The following is a 16135-nucleotide window of genomic DNA, read 5'->3' as shown; positions in this document are numbered from 1 at the left end:
TGAGAGTCTCTTTTGCCCCTAAAGGGTATCAAGCTCAACCCTCTGTCTTTCTGTGACTCAAAATAAGAAGGACCCTCTGGCAGGGAGTGCACGATGAGAGATCCCCTCTGAAAGAAAACTCCTTAGGGCAAGGCCAGGAGGCCCTACCAGAGTGTGCAAAAAAAAATCCATCTTTACTCTGCAGCTGCTCTCTCTAAGCTGGGCTTAATAACTCTGAGTCATCCACTCAGAACCTCCAGGTGAGGACTGAATGGTATGGATGGCTACCTCTAAGGAAAAGGATAGTGGCATCTAGTGGCCAGATCGGGTCTGCTACATATACATTTAAGTCTATCCCCATATGCATTATAATGAAGACCACTGACCATTTTAGCAGCCACCCTCTGGACCGGCGCCTTCCAGTTTATATTCTTTTGAATGTGCGGGCTCCAGAATTGTGCACAGTATTCCCAGTGAGGTCTCACCAGGGGCCTATACAGGGGCAATATCACCTCTCTTTTTCTGCTGACCACTCCTCTCCCTATGCAGCCAAGCATCTTTCTGGCTTTTGCCTTTTGCTTTATCCACCTTAAGATCATCAGATACAATCACCCCCAGATCCTGCTCTTATTTTGGGCTTAGAAGAATCTCTCATCCAATACTGTACCTCTCCCTTGAGGTTTTGCATCCTAAATGCATTAATTTGTATTTTTTAGCATTAAATCTTAGCTGCCATTCTCTAGACCAGGGGTGGCTAACTCTGGTCCTTCAGAGGCTAACTCTGGTCCTTCAGAGCCACAAACAGGCCAGGTTTGCAGGATATCTGCAATGAATATGCCTGAGTTAGATTTGTATGCATTGCCTCCATTGTATGCAAATCCATCTCATGCATATTCATTGCAGATATCTTGAAAACCCAGCCTGTCTGTAGCTCTCGAAGACCAGAGCTGGCCATCCCTGTTCTAGACCATTCCTTGAGCTTTGCTAGATCCTGTTTTCCATATCTTCTTGGCTGTTTACCTTGTTGCAGATTTTGGTATCATCAGCAAAAAGACAAGCCTTCCTCTGCAATCCCTTCTACAATACCGAAAGTCATGGAAATGTTGCTCTTACATGGAGGTCTCTTTTCAGCCAATGACAGGGCACCTCCCCCCAAGTTGGCCAAAGTTTGGCTCACAAAGTCTGAGCAGATAGATGTTCAGCCGAAATGAACCAGCTAGGTTGCTGGCTGAAAAGTCTGCCTATGCTAATTTTAGACAGCTAAAAATCTTGCTGGCTAAGCTGGGCACTTACGAGGTTTTTGAAAATAGATTTCCTCGATAATCGGAAAAAAAAAAAAAAACCCAAACCAAACCTGCCTTCTTTTCCGATCATCTCATCCCATTAACCCTGCACCAATGAAACAGCCCTTCTGCCCTGGGAAATCCCAATCCAGGTTTAATCTTTTCCCCCAGACCAACTACACCCCATCCACCCTTCTTCCCTAAAATTCAGATCTGCAACTCACCTCAGCCCCCCCCCCACCGGCTCTTTTCTCCCCACCCGAGGGTAAAATGTTCATCAAACTAGATATGATTGCTAACCTCGTACTTAGGCAGCTAGATCCTTTTTTGTTACCTTTTTAGACCCAGCGGTTTCTTTCTCTCCTTTGCGCGTCAAGCTCACCGGGAACCAGGACTGGAACGTGGAACTAGGAGCTTTCATTCAATTTATAAAACTTATAACTTCCCATGTTCATTAGAGGATGCCCCAGGCGAGGGACAGAAGTGTTATGCATGGGTATCCCTGGATTCTCTCCTCCTTCACATCTCCTTCCAACTTAACTTTTGTCTAGTTACTGTAGAGAAGGTTCTCCGCTCGGGGCCAGGCATTAAGGCTCATCCCGAAAGCTGGAAATCGTGAGCCCTAAATCTGGCCACTGGGTGTTACCAGTGCATGATGGCTCGGTCGCCTTCCTGCGGCGACTGTGAGCGCCACCTCCGCAGCCTCCCAGTGCCAGAGAAGAGCGGGAGACCTGACCCGGGAACCATCAGGCCGGCCAGAAGTGTACACGTTTACGTGCCGTGCAAACCCTGCAGATCTGCCCTGTCATGGTTCAAGCCATAAATACAGAGGTTATTTCTTTTTCTGTTCTTGGACTATGTGGCATGGAGCGGGCAGTGGGGGGCACTCATCGGCAAGGCTGAGCACTGTCTAACGCAGTCCCTGCTCATCTACCCAGGGAGGAAACTGGAATTCGTGGCCCACGTCAAAAGGAAATGCTCTTATTACATTTTATGTTGGGTTTTTTTTTTTTCTCTTTTTGTTTTGCAGGTTTCTGGTGTGTGAGAATGCCAGTCAGGAAGTGGGGTGTGTGTCACGTGCTCCGCTCCTGACAGTGCAGAGGCACAAGTGATGTGCCTGAGCGAAAGGGGCCAGCCAGCCCGAGCGGGGAGTAAGAAAGCAGGGGGCAGGGTTGGGGGGGGGGGCGCATGTCACGGGGGGAGGGGGGCAGCACCTCCACATCCAGAGAACCGATGGGGCACTGAGGTGCTCCCGCCAGCAAGGAGCTGGGATCTCATTGAGACTTCTGCAGCGGGGCGAGAGGGAAGGGGGAGCTGCAGGGACTCTTCCAATTCTGAAAGCGATGTTCTCCAGAAAGAAAAAAGAGCTGAAGAAGACACCGTCCATATCGAAGAAAAACAGAGCAGGAAGCCCCGTACCACAGAGCGCAGCTGTAAGTTCAACCCTGCCCTCTTCCCCACTCGTGTTCCTGCTGCTAATCTTGCCTGTAGCAAGGCCAAGCCGGGTGCAGACAGGAGGGAGGAAGGGCAACGGGGGCTGCCACAGCAGAGAGACACCTGTTTAAGGGCAACAACCAAAATCAAAGGCGGCAAGAGTAGACCAAGAAAGGAGTTTGTATTTTAACACTTGGAGAATACAGGAAGTTCAGTCCTGGACTGTTGTCAATCTCAAGTGTAGAAGGGCTGTGTGGGAGGTGAACAGGGTAGGGAGATGGGTGATTCTCCTCCAGATTATGTGGGTCTTTTGGGGCACTGGGATGCAGATCTCGTGGATGTGAAATGATGGAGTTTCAGGGGGCAGACAGTGAGGAAAGAACCAAGCCAGAAGTTTAATTTCTTTTCTATCTTTCTTTCTTTTTTTTTTTTCTTGGGCGGAAAGGAGGCAGCTGTTTTGGTTACTTCTTGCAGCTCTTTGGGTGCCTGGCAAGAGAAAGGACAGAAGCAGTGGGCCTGAGAGCGACTTTGGGGAGCTCGGAATGGGCAGATCTCCAGAGCTCAAAGGCACCTGTCAGAGCTTGGGCTCCCTGCTCTCTCCTGGCTTCGCTTTTCTCTGAGCGAGGCATAGGGAGGTTGCAGACAGACAGATAAGATACTCTCCTCTCTCCGAGCGCGTGTCTGTGCCTTGTCCTAGCCCCGCCATGCTCAGTAAGCACCCGGCTGGGAGACGCAGCTACAGCCCCTACTCTTTGGGGCTGAGGAGGAAGAAGGGCAAGGGCGAATCTGGCAGCCCCACCCTGGAAGGGCTTTTACAGCAGCCCCCTGCGTGGCTGAAGGTAGGTGGCCCAGGACAGAGCCTGCGCGGCACCGCTCGCCACCCGGTTAGAGGGGGTGCGCGGGAAGCTCCCTCGGGCACGGAGGGACGCACGCGGCTCCGGTTTGGCGTTCCCGTTACCGCCCTGCTCCTGCTCTCATGACCACGAATCCTGTTGTGAAAGCTCATGTATGTGTTTACTTGTGGGAAGTGTTGGGCAACCAGCAGTGTGCTCGGGCTGTAAATATTCTCTCCCCCCCGGCCATGTGACTTTTATTTGCCTCTTTTGCTGCTTTCCGACCAGTTTTGTGGGTGCAAGTTTCACATAACCCACGCGATTGCTACGCACAGGGATACTTTTACCGCTGTACTTGCAGCCACTTTGCAACGATGAACTGCCGTACGTTTCGGCGCTAAACGGCGCCCGCATGCACCGCCCCTGCCGTTTGTGTACTTTGGGAAACGGAATGAACCCATGTCGTTTTCCTCCTGCACCCGCCTCTGTTTAACCCAGCTGAAAGTACACACTGGAAACCTGCCACCATCTTCAGCGGTGCAGAGGAGGGAGGCCGCTCTACCCGGGTGAAAGGCTCTTAAAACTGCCCTCCCTGTGAGATGCCGCCTACTGGCGCAGCTGCAGCCTCTTCTGCAGGAGCTGTGAGCTCCCACCACACCCAGTGCGCCTTGCACCATCCCCTACAGCGCCTCCTGCTGGGAGAGCCTGGGACTGCTGGAATTGTGAGCTCCCTCCCACCACAGCCTGCTCTCCCGCACCGTTCCCCACAGCACCTCCTGCTGGGAGAGGGTGGGATTGCAGAAGCTGTGAGCTCCCACACAGCCAGCACTGCTGCATCATTCCCTAGTGCACCTCCTGCTGGGAGAGGCTGGGACTGCAGGAGCTGGGAGGTCTCTCACCAAGCCCTACAGTGCCTCCTACTGAAGGAGTTCCAGACGGCAGGAGCACCAAGTTTCTAAAAGCCAGCATCATGAATATATGAAAAAAGGAAATAACATTTCCAGTGATGCATCTACCCAATCTGCCACTGATGTACCTGGACTCCAGGCTCAGTCAGATGTCGGACAAAAAAAAGCTGAATGCATAGGGCAGCTCTTGCTGGACAATTCTACAAGACTGATGCTCTTGCCCTGGGCAGAGGAATAGCTTCTCAGCAATCAGGGGAGTGTAAGGCACAGGCATCTAAACTGAAGCCAGTGGCACCCCAGAGATCACCAAGGCTAAGGGCCTCAAACAAATAGAGAAATGCAGTTCACCTTATAACAGGAGAGGGGGAGACTTGTATTAAGCAAGCACTGGAGAGGTGGATCAAGCTACTCTCCCAGAGCTGCATGACAGATCAGTAAGATAAAACAAAGAGCTGAGGGAACCTGCTTCACCTCAGCAGCAGGCGCCCTTGTGCTGAGCTAGAGGATTTTACAAATTTAAATTCTTAGATCAAGAGCTGGGAAATCAGCAGTGGCACTTTCAAGCGTGGTGAGCCTTCATGGCCCCATTTCAATGGGTCCAGTTTCTTTCCTTTAATTATCCGGCACTTTGGATCCTTCCGACTTTAACTGCATGGCATGAAGCCCTTCTCATGACTTGCTTCCTGATGGCACACTCACGACTCAGTTTCTGCTTCGTGTTTTTCCAGGAGCTGCCCCGCAAAGATGGCTTGGAGCCCGTGTCCCACTCAGGCCCCAGTGTGACAGAGCCAGCAGCTTCTTCCATTAAGCTCAGTACCAGCCCGAGCTTCGCAGGCACGCTAAAGAGACCCACCAGCCTGAGTCGCCATGCCAGTGCAGCTGGCATCCCACTTTCCTCCCCCAACACCTGGATCAGCAAGGGCCACAAACCCCCGGCGGTTCCCAGCCCCATGGAGAGCAACGAGGGGCCCTTCATTGAGGTGGAGGACATTCAGCAGCTCCTCCCGGATGTGGCACGTTTCGCCGAGCGTTTAGAGAAACTCCGGGATGTGGTCTTGGGAGATGGTGAGTGACGGGCATAATATCAGCCCTGCCAGCAGCTGCCAGAAGGAGGGATTAAACTGCCCGCCAAATCCTGAGCTGTCTGCTGTTGTGGGGAGAGGTGAAATCCTACTGCTTGCTGACCTCACCTGACTGTCATGGTTTTGAGGAGAGGGAGGATGGGGGGAGGGGTGTGGGTGGAATCGTACTTATTTTGATCTGACCTGTCTGCTGCTGTGGGAAAGAGATGGAATTCTGCCATCCTCTGTCTGCTATTGTGGTCAGTGACAGATTTAGGATTTTGATGCCGCTAGGCACTGTTGGTGCTATCACCCCTTCCCCCAAGGTTGGACAGCAGGGGGCAGAAGGTGTAAAGCACAGTCCCCCCCTCGCCCCCCTCAGTTTTCTGTTGCAGCTCAGGAATAGATCCTGTGGCAAAAATTTAAAAATTCTGAAGCAAATTGGCAAACATTTCCATCTTTTATAGTCCATTATGAAACTGAAGTAGTTTCACGCAATATTTATTAGTATAATTTATATTATTTTTATTGGAAGGCAGCAAATCTTCAGCTAGGCTGCTGCTCCCCAGATTTCTGCTGCCCTGCCTGTTGACTGGGGGGGAGAGATGAATCCTACTGCCTTTTAACCTCACCTGGAGTGGAATTCTACTGACCTCTGGTCTCATCTGTCTGCTACTGACAGGAAAGGGAGGGGTGCAATCCTATTGCCCTTTGACATGGCCTGTCTGCTATACTGTGGGGGGAGAGGGGGAATCTGGTTACCTTTTCATGTCACCTGGGAGTGGTGGAATCCTACCACCCCGCTGACCTCGCCTATCTGACAAGGAGGGGATCCTACCTAGAGTGCCTGAAAGGTGGAATATAAATCAAATAAGTAATACTGCTGTCTGAACTCACCTGACTGCTACTGTGGAGGAGGGGAGGATTCTTGTTGCTGGCTGACCTCATGTGTCTGCAGTTGTGAGGGGGAAGGGGTGACTCCTGCTGCCCTCTGACCTCACCTGCCTGCCACTATGAGGGGCAAGGAATCCTAATGTTCCTTGACCTCACCTCCCTGACTGTGGGGGGGATGGGGGAGGGGCTCTTACTTGCTGCTGACCTCACCTGTCTGGGACTATGTGTGTGTGTGTGTGTGTGTGTGTGTGTGTGTGTGTGTGTGTGTGTGGTGGGGGGGCAGAGTGGAATCCTATTGCCCCTGACCTAACCTGCTATTGGGCAGAGGGAGATTTCAAGCCGCCTGCTTGTCTGTGTTGTAAGACTCTCTGCTGGCATACCAGCTCTGCATTTACGTTGTTAGGTGGTATCCTGCAGATATAACCACCCACGATTGTGCCCTGATCTTTAATCTGGAAGTGCCTATCTCATGCGTGCCCACGTGGGTCAGCCAAGCCTCTTCACATGCCATCGCCTGGGTCAGCTGGTCAGATGTAAAGACTTGTTCTACAGATCAGTCTCTTGCCTGGCTTTCTCCTTTAGAACAGTCTTTTCCACATTGTGCTCCCCTACAGATCAGTCTCCCACATTGCTTTCCACGATATATCAGTCTCTCACCTGGTTTCCACCTACAGAATAATCTCATACATTGCTTTCCCCTGTATATTTATTTATAGACATTTGGTATTCTGCTTTTTTCCATATATTTATATTTATCAGCCTTTCATTTGGCTTTCAACCTAGATCAACTCTCCCATCGTTTCACTTAAAGATCCATCTCTCTCACTGTACTCCTCTATAGGTCCAGCTGTCTGTTTCCCCTATTTCTCTTCTGCTGCGTTTCCCTATGGATCATCTTTCTAATTGCTTCTCCCATAAAACACTCAAGTGTGTGATGTGCAGTTCTAGGATTCACCCTCAAAAAAAGTTTAGAAAATTAGGGGAAAAACCCCCCCACCAAGATTGGCCGGCAGGTTAATGACTGTGTCTCAGCTGGGACTGTTCTCCTTGGCAGGCAGCAGGCAAGCGAGAGCTGATCATCCAGTGCATGTTCATCAGAGATCTCTTCAGGGGGGGGGTGTGTGTGTGTGAGTGTGTGTGTGTGTGTATCTGTGTGTGGGGGAAGCAGGAGGAGGGGGCTTAAACGTAAAGAGTGAGGTCTGCAAGGGTTTCCCTTGGGTTTGAGGAATTTGATTAGGGTGGTGGCAGCAGCCAGCCCTTCTTAGAGCAGGGAGGTCTGCTTCCTGCTTGAGTTATTTTCATCAGTCTGCCTTCCTGTTTACAGGATGGTAGCACCAGTGGCCGCCTGGGGCACTGATACAAAAAAAACTTTTCCATCGCTGGAGGCCACGAGGCTGCAGCTGCCTCCTTCTAGTTGTGCCCGCAGCTCCAGGGCATGCCATGTGCTGGGCTGCTGAAGGACTGGGAGTGATGGCAGATGGTAAAGCTTTTAGCTTCTGCTCTAAACCTGCAGGAAGCTTTTTTTATTGTGGGGAAGACACAGGAAACAGTTCATGCTCATCAGGGTGGAGTGCAGCACAGTTCACATAAACGCATTGCTCCTGCTGACACATGTGACATCCCAGCACCAGCAAAACCAAGTCACTGATCTACAACACCGAGAAAGGGACCAAGCAAGCCCTGGCTATGCAGTGCAGCCCCTGATCTTCTGCTGTAAATGCTGGAGTAAGGAATCTGTGCTGAGAAATGAAGTGCAGTCACCCACCCCTTTCATAGAGCAGCCCAGCCCATTCAGGAGAACGGGGGTTTGGGAGTTTGTGTGGACTCTTGCTCCCTGTGTGGACTTGATGTAATTTAATCTCGTCGTTTTCACAACAGTGGCTCTGTAAGCTCCCGACTCCTGCTGTATGTGTTCAGATAGTACCTAGGGGTTTTGAATGGGTGAAGAATGCTAAGATGCAGGAGCGCCAGCTCTCTGCCCCATGATCCTGCCATCACAGACTAGTCCCCAAGACCAAGGGGAGTGCCAGAGGAGGAGCTGACCTGTCTCCTCCGGTCCTGCCTGTGTGCTGACTGTCAGGCATTGATTGTGGGGCACACAGCTGGACCAGGATGCCCCCCCCCCCCCAAGCACCGAGGACTGAGGTGTGGCAGAGATAGGAAAACCACGTTTGCTAATGGCAGCCAGGTCAGGACCACTGCAACAGAGACAGTGCTAAGAGTTACACACAGGATCGTTTTGCAGTACAGAGATATGGGGAGGGGGAAAAAGTGTGTGTGTGTGTCTAGGGGGTGGGGGCTTTGATATAGTCCAAGGTGGGGTGTGGGGGCCCATATGGTGCTGTACATGGGGAGTAAGGCTATAAGGATGTGTGTGTGTGTGTGAGTTAGGTGACATTGTTCATATGGGGAGGGGGGAATACTGGCCATGAAGGGTTTTTATTTGAAATCAAAGAAATAAGGCAACGTATTGTCTATTATTGATAGTGCTTACCATGTAATATACGCAAAAAAACCCCAATAACATACATTGTTTGGGGAAAAAGCACTATTGTATCCCTCTTATAATTAATTTCAAAATTCTGTGATTTCATAAATGTAATTATGCTTTATTGAAAAATATATATTTAATATCAATTTAACTTATGTTTTAAAAACATTCCAACAATAAAAATATTTTTTATATATATTAAGTTGAATCTTAATAGCAATATCCACATCATACCATCTTAACCCCGTCTTATATTTGCCCTCAGCTTTATACTACCTCTAATCTCAATCTGTCCCTCAATTCCCCAAATAACACCAGAGAATAACATTTTCAATAATACTATTGGTCTTCTTGTGTGGTAAACACCACTAGGTCTTTAAACCTATATAATGTATATCATTATTATGACATTAATATGTTGTTATTAATTAGAGACTAAGTAGATAAACTTAGTCTCTGGTAACTTTCTAGATGTTCGAATGAATTGTTTTCGAATCCTCTCAACGGTGTGTCCCACTTGTGTTTTTTGTATTTGATTTATATTCCACCTTTCAAACACTTCAGAGCAGATTACATTCAGGTACTTTAGGTATTTACCTGTCCCCACAGAGCTTACAGTCTAAGGGCCTGATTTGCCAAGGCCTTTCTCTACGGGGATAAAGCCTGGTAAATCAGGCCCTAGGTTTGCAGCTGAGGCAATGGAGGGCGGCATAACTTGCCTGCTGTTTTATCCACTAGGCTACTCCCCCACTCCACTGTGATATTGCATGAAGGAGGCCGGGGGTACTGCTGCCCATGCAGGGGGGCGATACCATGAATCCTCTGGGGGGGAGGGAGTAATACTGCCCATTCAGGGGGGCAACATTGTGAAGCCACGAGGGGGTAATGCTATCCCTGCACGGGGTGACACTGAATCTGTGGCGGTACCGCTGCCCGTGCAGGGGGTGGCATTGTAAATCCATGGGGCAGTGATGCTGTCTGTATGGAGTGGCGCTGGCAATCCTATCCCTGCAGAGGCTGGTCAGGTGCACATAGCCAGGGAAGGTAATATTCACCTCATGGCGGGGGGGGGGGGGGGTGAGGAGGACTTGGGGATTTCTATCCTGTTTGGATCTCTGCTGTGTCTGTCCTGCTGCAGAAACGCTGGACTCCCGTCGCCCGCTGGCTCACGAATGTCTGGGAGAAGTGCTGCGAATCCTCAGGCAGGTCATCAACAAGTACCCCCTTCTCAACACCGTGGAGACCCTCACGGCTGCTGGCACCCTCATCTCGAAGGTCAAAGGTCAGCAAATAGACTTTATTTTGCGTACCTTGAAAAGAGATTCTTAAGTGGGATAGTTACACTGCTACCATGGCAACGGTGCAATGATGTCAGCATAGAGACTGGAATGCGTGGACTTATCTCTTTGTCCTCGAGTAGCTTTTTGCTCAGATAACCTTCTTCGGGCAAAACACAAAAGTTTACCAAAACTGTCAGTGATACTGCCATTCTAATCCCTCAAGACAGAACAAAGGCTTGCCTCGGTCTTTTCCTGCAGAGTACATTCTGTGACGTCACAGTACTCTTCTTATGACATCAGACTTCACTAGGAAGACAGAACACTTCCCAGTCTCCTCTTTTTCTCCTGATTCATTTAGGGGTTAGTTGTTAGAGCAGGAAACCTCTTTAAAATTATTAACAGTCAACTAACTCTTCTTCAGACCACAAAACCCAGATTTCTTTCACTCCCATCTCTCTTTATCCTTTATGCAGTCCTCAAACACTTTTATTAAATGAGGATATAACTGTTTATTTTAACTATTAGTAGGGGGCTTTCTCATGCAATCACACTGTTATCAGGGTCTGATTGTGCAGTTGCATTCTTACCAGGGCCTCATTGTGCAGTCACACTATTACCAAGGCCTCATCTCATGGTCGCACTGTATAGTCACACATACCAGGTCCTCATTGTGCAGTCACGCTATTACCAAGCTTCATCTCACAGTTGCACTGTTACTAGGACCTCATTACAGTCACACCGTTACCAGGGCCTCATTGTGCAGTCACGCTATTACCAAGCTTCATCGCACAGTTGCACTGTTTCTAGGACCTCATTACAGTCACACCGTTACCAGGGCCTCATTGTGCAGTCACGCTATTACCAAGCTTCATCGCACAGTTGCACTGTTACTAGGATCCTCATTACAGTCACACCGTTACCAGGTCCTCATTGTGCAGTCACGCTATTACCAAGCTTCATCGCACAGTTGCACTGTTACTAGGACCTCATTACAGTCACACCGTTACCAGGGCCTCATTGTGCAGTCACGCTATTACCAAGCTTCATCGCACAGTTGCACTGTTACTAGGACCTCATTACAGTCACACCGTTACCAGGGCCTCATTGTGCAGTCACGCTATTACCAAACTTCATCGCACAGTTGCACTGTTACTAGGACCTCATTACAGTCACACCGTTATCAGGGCCTCATTGTGCAGTCACGCTATTACCAAGCTTCATCGCACAGTTGCACTGTTACTAGGACCTCATTACAGTCACACCGTTACCAGGGCCTCATTGTGCAGTCACGCTATTACCAAGCTTCATCGCACAGTTGCACTGTTACTAGGACCTCATTACAGTCACACCGTTACCAGGTCCTCATTGTGCAGTCACGCTATTACCAAGCTTCATCTCACAGTTGCACTGTTACTAGGACCTCATTACAGTCACACTGTTACCAGGGCCTCATTGTGCAGTCACGCTATTACCAAGCTTCATCGCACAGTTTCACTGTTACTAGGACCTCATTACAGTCACACTGTTACCAGGGCCTCATTGTGCAGTCACGCTATTACCAAACTTCATCGCACAGTTGCACTGTTACTAGGATCTCATTACAGTCACACTGTTACCAGGTCCTCATTGTGCAGTCACGCTATTACCAAACTTCATCGCACAGTTGCACTGTTACTAGGATCTCATTACAGTCACACTGTTACCAGATCCTCATTGTGCAGTCACGCTATTACCAAACTTCATCGCACAGTTGCACTGTTACTAGGATCTCATTACAGTCACACTGTTACCAGGTCCTCATTGTGCAGTCACGCTATTACCAAGCTTCATCGCACAGTTGCACTGTTACTAGGACCTCATTACAGTCACACTGTTACCAGGGCCTCATTGTGCAGTCACGCTATTACCAAGCTTCATCTCACAGTTGCACTGTTACTAGGACCTCATTACAGTCACACCGTTACCAGGGCCTCATTGTGCAGTCACGCTATTACCAAGCTTCATCGCACAGTTGCACTGTTACTAGGATCTCATTACAGTCACACCGTTACCAGGTCCTCATTGTGCAGTCACGCTATTACCAAGCTTCATCTCACAGTTGCACTGTTACTAGGACCTCATTACAGTCACACCGTTACCAGGGCCTCATTGTGCAGTCACGCTATTACCAAGCTTCATCGCACAGTTGCACTGTTACTAGGACCTCATTACAGTCACACCGTTACCAGGGCCTCATTGTGCAGTCACGCTATTACCAAGCTTCATCGCACAGTTGCACTGTTACTAGGATCTCATTACAGTCACACCGTTACCAGGTCCTCATTGTGCAGTCACGCTATTACCAAGGCCTCATCTCACATGTTCGCACTGTTACTAGGACCTCATACAGTCACCTTACCAGGGCCTCATTGTGCAGTCACGCTATTACCAAGCTTCATCGCACAGTTGCACTGTTACTAGGACCTCATTACAGTCACACTGTTACCAGGGCCTCATTGTGCAGTCACGCTATTACCAAGCTCCATCGCACAGTTGCACTGTTACTAGGATCTCATTACAGTCACACTGTTACCAGATCCTCATTGTGCAGTCACGCTATTACCGAACTTCATCGCACAGTTGCACTGTTACTAGGATCTCATTACAGTCATACTGTTACCAGGTCCTCATTGTGCAGTCACGCTATTACCAAACTTCATCGCACAGTTGCACTGTTACTAGGATCTCATTACAGTCATACTGTTACCAGGTCCTCATTGTGCAGTCACGCTATTACCAAACTTCATCGCACAGTTGCACTGTTACTAGGATCTCATTACAGTCACACTGTTACCAGGTCCTCATTGTGCAGTCACGCTATTACCAAACTTCATCGCACAGTTGCACTGTTACTAGGATCTCATTACAGTCACACCGTTACCAGGTCCTCATTGTGCAGTCACGCTATTACCAAGCTTCATCGCACAATTGCACTGTTTCTAGGACCTCATTACAGTCACACCTGTTACCAGGGCCTCATTGTGCAGTCACGCTATTACCAAGCTTCATCGCACAGTTGCACTGTTACTAGGATCTCATTACAGTCACACTGTTACCAGGGCCTCATTGTGCAGTCACGCTATTACCAAGCTTCATCGCACAGTTGCACTGTTACTAGGACCTCATTACAGTCACACTGTTACCAGGGCCTCATTGTGCAGTCACGCTATTACCAAGCTCCATCGCACAGTTGCACTGTTACTAGGATCTCATTTCAGTCACACTGTTACCAGATCCTCATTGTGCAGTCACGCTATTACCAAACTTCATCGCACAGTTGCACTGTTACTAGGATCTCATTACAGTCACACTGTTACCAGGTCCTCATTGTGCAGTCACGCTATTACCAAGCTCCATCGCACAGTTGCACTGTTACTAGGATCTCATTACAGTCACACTGTTACCAGATCCTCATTGTGCAGTCACGCTATTACCAAACTTCATCGCACAGTTGCACTGTTACTAGGATCTCATTACAGTCACACTGTTACCAGGGCCTCATTGTGCAGTCACGCTATTACCAAGCTCCATCGCACAGTTGCACTGTTACTAGGATCTCATTACAGTCACACTGTACCAGGGCCTCATTGTGCAGTCACGCTATTACCAAGCTTCATCGCACAGTTGCACTGTTACTAGGATCTCATTACAGTCACACTGTTACCAGATCCTCATTGTGCAGTCACGCTATTACCAAGCTCCATCGCACAGTTGCACTGTTACTAGGACCTCATTACAGTCACACTGTTACCAGGGCCTCATTGTGCAGTCACGCTATTACCAAGCTCCATCGCACAGTTGCACTGTTACTAGGATCTCATTACAGTCACACTGTTACCAGGGCCTCATTGTGCAGTCACGCCATTACCAAACTTCATCGCACAGTTGCACTGTTACTAGGATCTCATTACAGTCACACTGTTACCAGGTCCTCATTGTGCAGTCACGCTATTACCAAGCTTCATCACACAGTTGCACTGTTACTAGGGCCTCATCATGAGTTCTATTGTTACTAGGGTCTGTTTGTGCAGTTGCACTGTTATCAGAGCCTCATTGTGCAATCACACTATTACCAAGGCCTCATCATGCAATCGAGGGCCGCATCGTGCAGTCAGATTGCACGATTCCCAGGCCCTATTTCTTTTACTTAACATCTCCCCACCACTGTTCTTACCATTGCCCTCTGTATCTGTCTCATCCAGGGTGGTCAATCAATCAGTATTTTGCCAGCCTGGCAGATTTTCTTCAAGCGAGGCCAGTGTCTGGCAGGACCAGAAAGTACCAGCCAGTGCAAGTGCCATTCTTATTGCTGACTGTTAGCCTCCAGACTGGCATGGAATCCTCTGCACTGCCCTGCAGACTTTTAATTCTTGAAACAGGGACCAGGCTGAAGCTCAAGTGCAGTCGTAGCAGATTTAACATATGGAGGCGCATAGGGCTGGAGATGGAGTCAGCGGGTGCTTCTCTCCCAGGCCCCACCTTTCATATGGAAGAGGGGAGAGGACATGGCCATCATGGAACCTGAGAGAGGAATATGAGCTGATTTTGTCCACAAGTGCCTTCATAATCTAAATCTGCTTCTGATGCTGTGATTGGGCCTTGGACTGGCCGCTGATAGATTGTAGCGACCATTTTTTTTTTTTTTTTGTAAAGTTGGCAATCCTATCCCAAGCATGCTTAAATTCTGTCACAAGTTTGGTTTCTTACCACCTTTGCTGGTGGTAATGCCAGGCATCCTCTGAGCCATCATCCCTCCCAATTCATATCATGACCCCTGCTTCGTGCATTTTTTTTTCTTTGGAGAATTTCCCCTGCCTGCAATTTATTCAGTGCTGCTAAATATTTGAATATTTCTGTTATATCCCTTTTCCTTTCTGTTCTCCAGGGAGTAGATTTTGCATATGTTAAGCCTTTCTTTGTAGGGTTTGCGTTGCAGGCCTTTTATCTTTTTGTTCCCTGTATGTACCCAGATCAGTCCAGACCCCAATATTTCTCTGCCTCCAGCAGATGGTGGAGGTGCAAAATCCTGCAGTCTGAGTTTGGAAAAAAAGAAAAAGCAGCATTAGAAGAGTTTTCTTCACCTTCAAGGGGGTTGGCAGGTCCTGGTGGGACATCCCTCCTGGTTTTTGAGGCAGACGAGCAGAGGGTCAGGGACCCTGTAAGCTCAGCCATCAGGGCAATACCGGGGGTCCTGGCTCATTCACCCTGGGGCAGATCTGGGGGAGCTTTGGAGCCTGAATCGTGTTTTCATAAAGTTTTACAAAAAAAAAAAATCAAATCAGGACCTCGGATCGGAGCAGACCTCAGAGCTCGGTGGGGGGAAGTTCTCTCTTTCGGTCAGGTCAGGTAGGCGCTGCGGTAGCCTCCACTCCGGTTCTTTCCCTGCTCCCCCGGCGCTGCACTGTTCTCTTCTGAGCTTTCCTAGGCCAGCCCCATTTTCCCAATGGCTCGTGGCACAGCCTGTACCGCGTGTGGGGAGTCCCGTTCACGCTTTTTGCGTGCTGGCTTATGTTCCCGCTGCCTCCCCGGGGGGGGAGGGCACCACCGGGAAGGGGGCGGGAAGTACCTCACTGGTTTGCCGGGAGTCGTGGAGGCTCATCCCGGTAGCTCGCTCCTCTCAGCTGGCCTCAAGGGACCAGTTCCCACTCAGCGTGGTAACGGAGGCCATTTTGTCTGCTTTTGCGGCTCCCGCTCAGGCTGTGCAGGGGTGGGGGAATCCCCTCCTCCATTATCCCCGCAGCCAGGAGCCTCTGGGGGGGGGGGGTCGAATTTTCTGAGGAGTCCCGGGGGGGGGGAATGACTCAGACTCCTCCTCCCCTTTTTCCTCTGACTTTGTCCTGCCCCTCCATAATGTTGCGAAGCTGCTCGTGGGCCTAGCCATGAGCAGCCTCTTACCTCCACCGTCCGTTCAGCCTCTGCGGCCCAGAGGCTGC

General features: G+C 49.6%; 1 protein-coding gene across 5 annotated transcripts in view; it reads left to right on the top strand.

Annotated features, from left to right (window-relative positions):
- The first annotated feature begins 2474 nt into the window (after positions 1–2474).
- Positions 2475–16135, top strand: part of ARHGAP45 (Rho GTPase activating protein 45) — a 57439-nt gene continuing 43778 nt past the window's right edge. Inside the window, exons 1-3 of one of the 5 annotated variants that reach the window (XM_029613404.1) lie at positions 2475–2695; positions 5166–5502; positions 10022–10165. In XM_029613404.1, coding sequence (XP_029469264.1) covers positions 2606–2695; positions 5166–5502; positions 10022–10165 — 571 coding nt within the window. In that variant the 5' untranslated portion in view covers positions 2475–2605. Of the gene's footprint in view, positions 2696–2769; positions 3536–3577; positions 3703–4990; positions 5006–5165; positions 5503–10021; positions 10166–16135 lie in introns of those variants that run through there. The other 4 variants (XM_029613403.1, XM_029613407.1, XM_029613408.1 and 1 more) reach the window with 4 other exon arrangements.

The sequence above is a fragment of the Rhinatrema bivittatum genome, chromosome 8, assembly GCF_901001135.1.
Source record: "Rhinatrema bivittatum chromosome 8, aRhiBiv1.1, whole genome shotgun sequence".
Lineage (NCBI taxonomy): Eukaryota > Metazoa > Chordata > Amphibia > Gymnophiona > Rhinatrematidae > Rhinatrema > Rhinatrema bivittatum.
The sequence above is the reverse complement of the archived record's forward strand: the minus strand, read 5'-3'. Positions and strand labels throughout refer to the sequence as shown.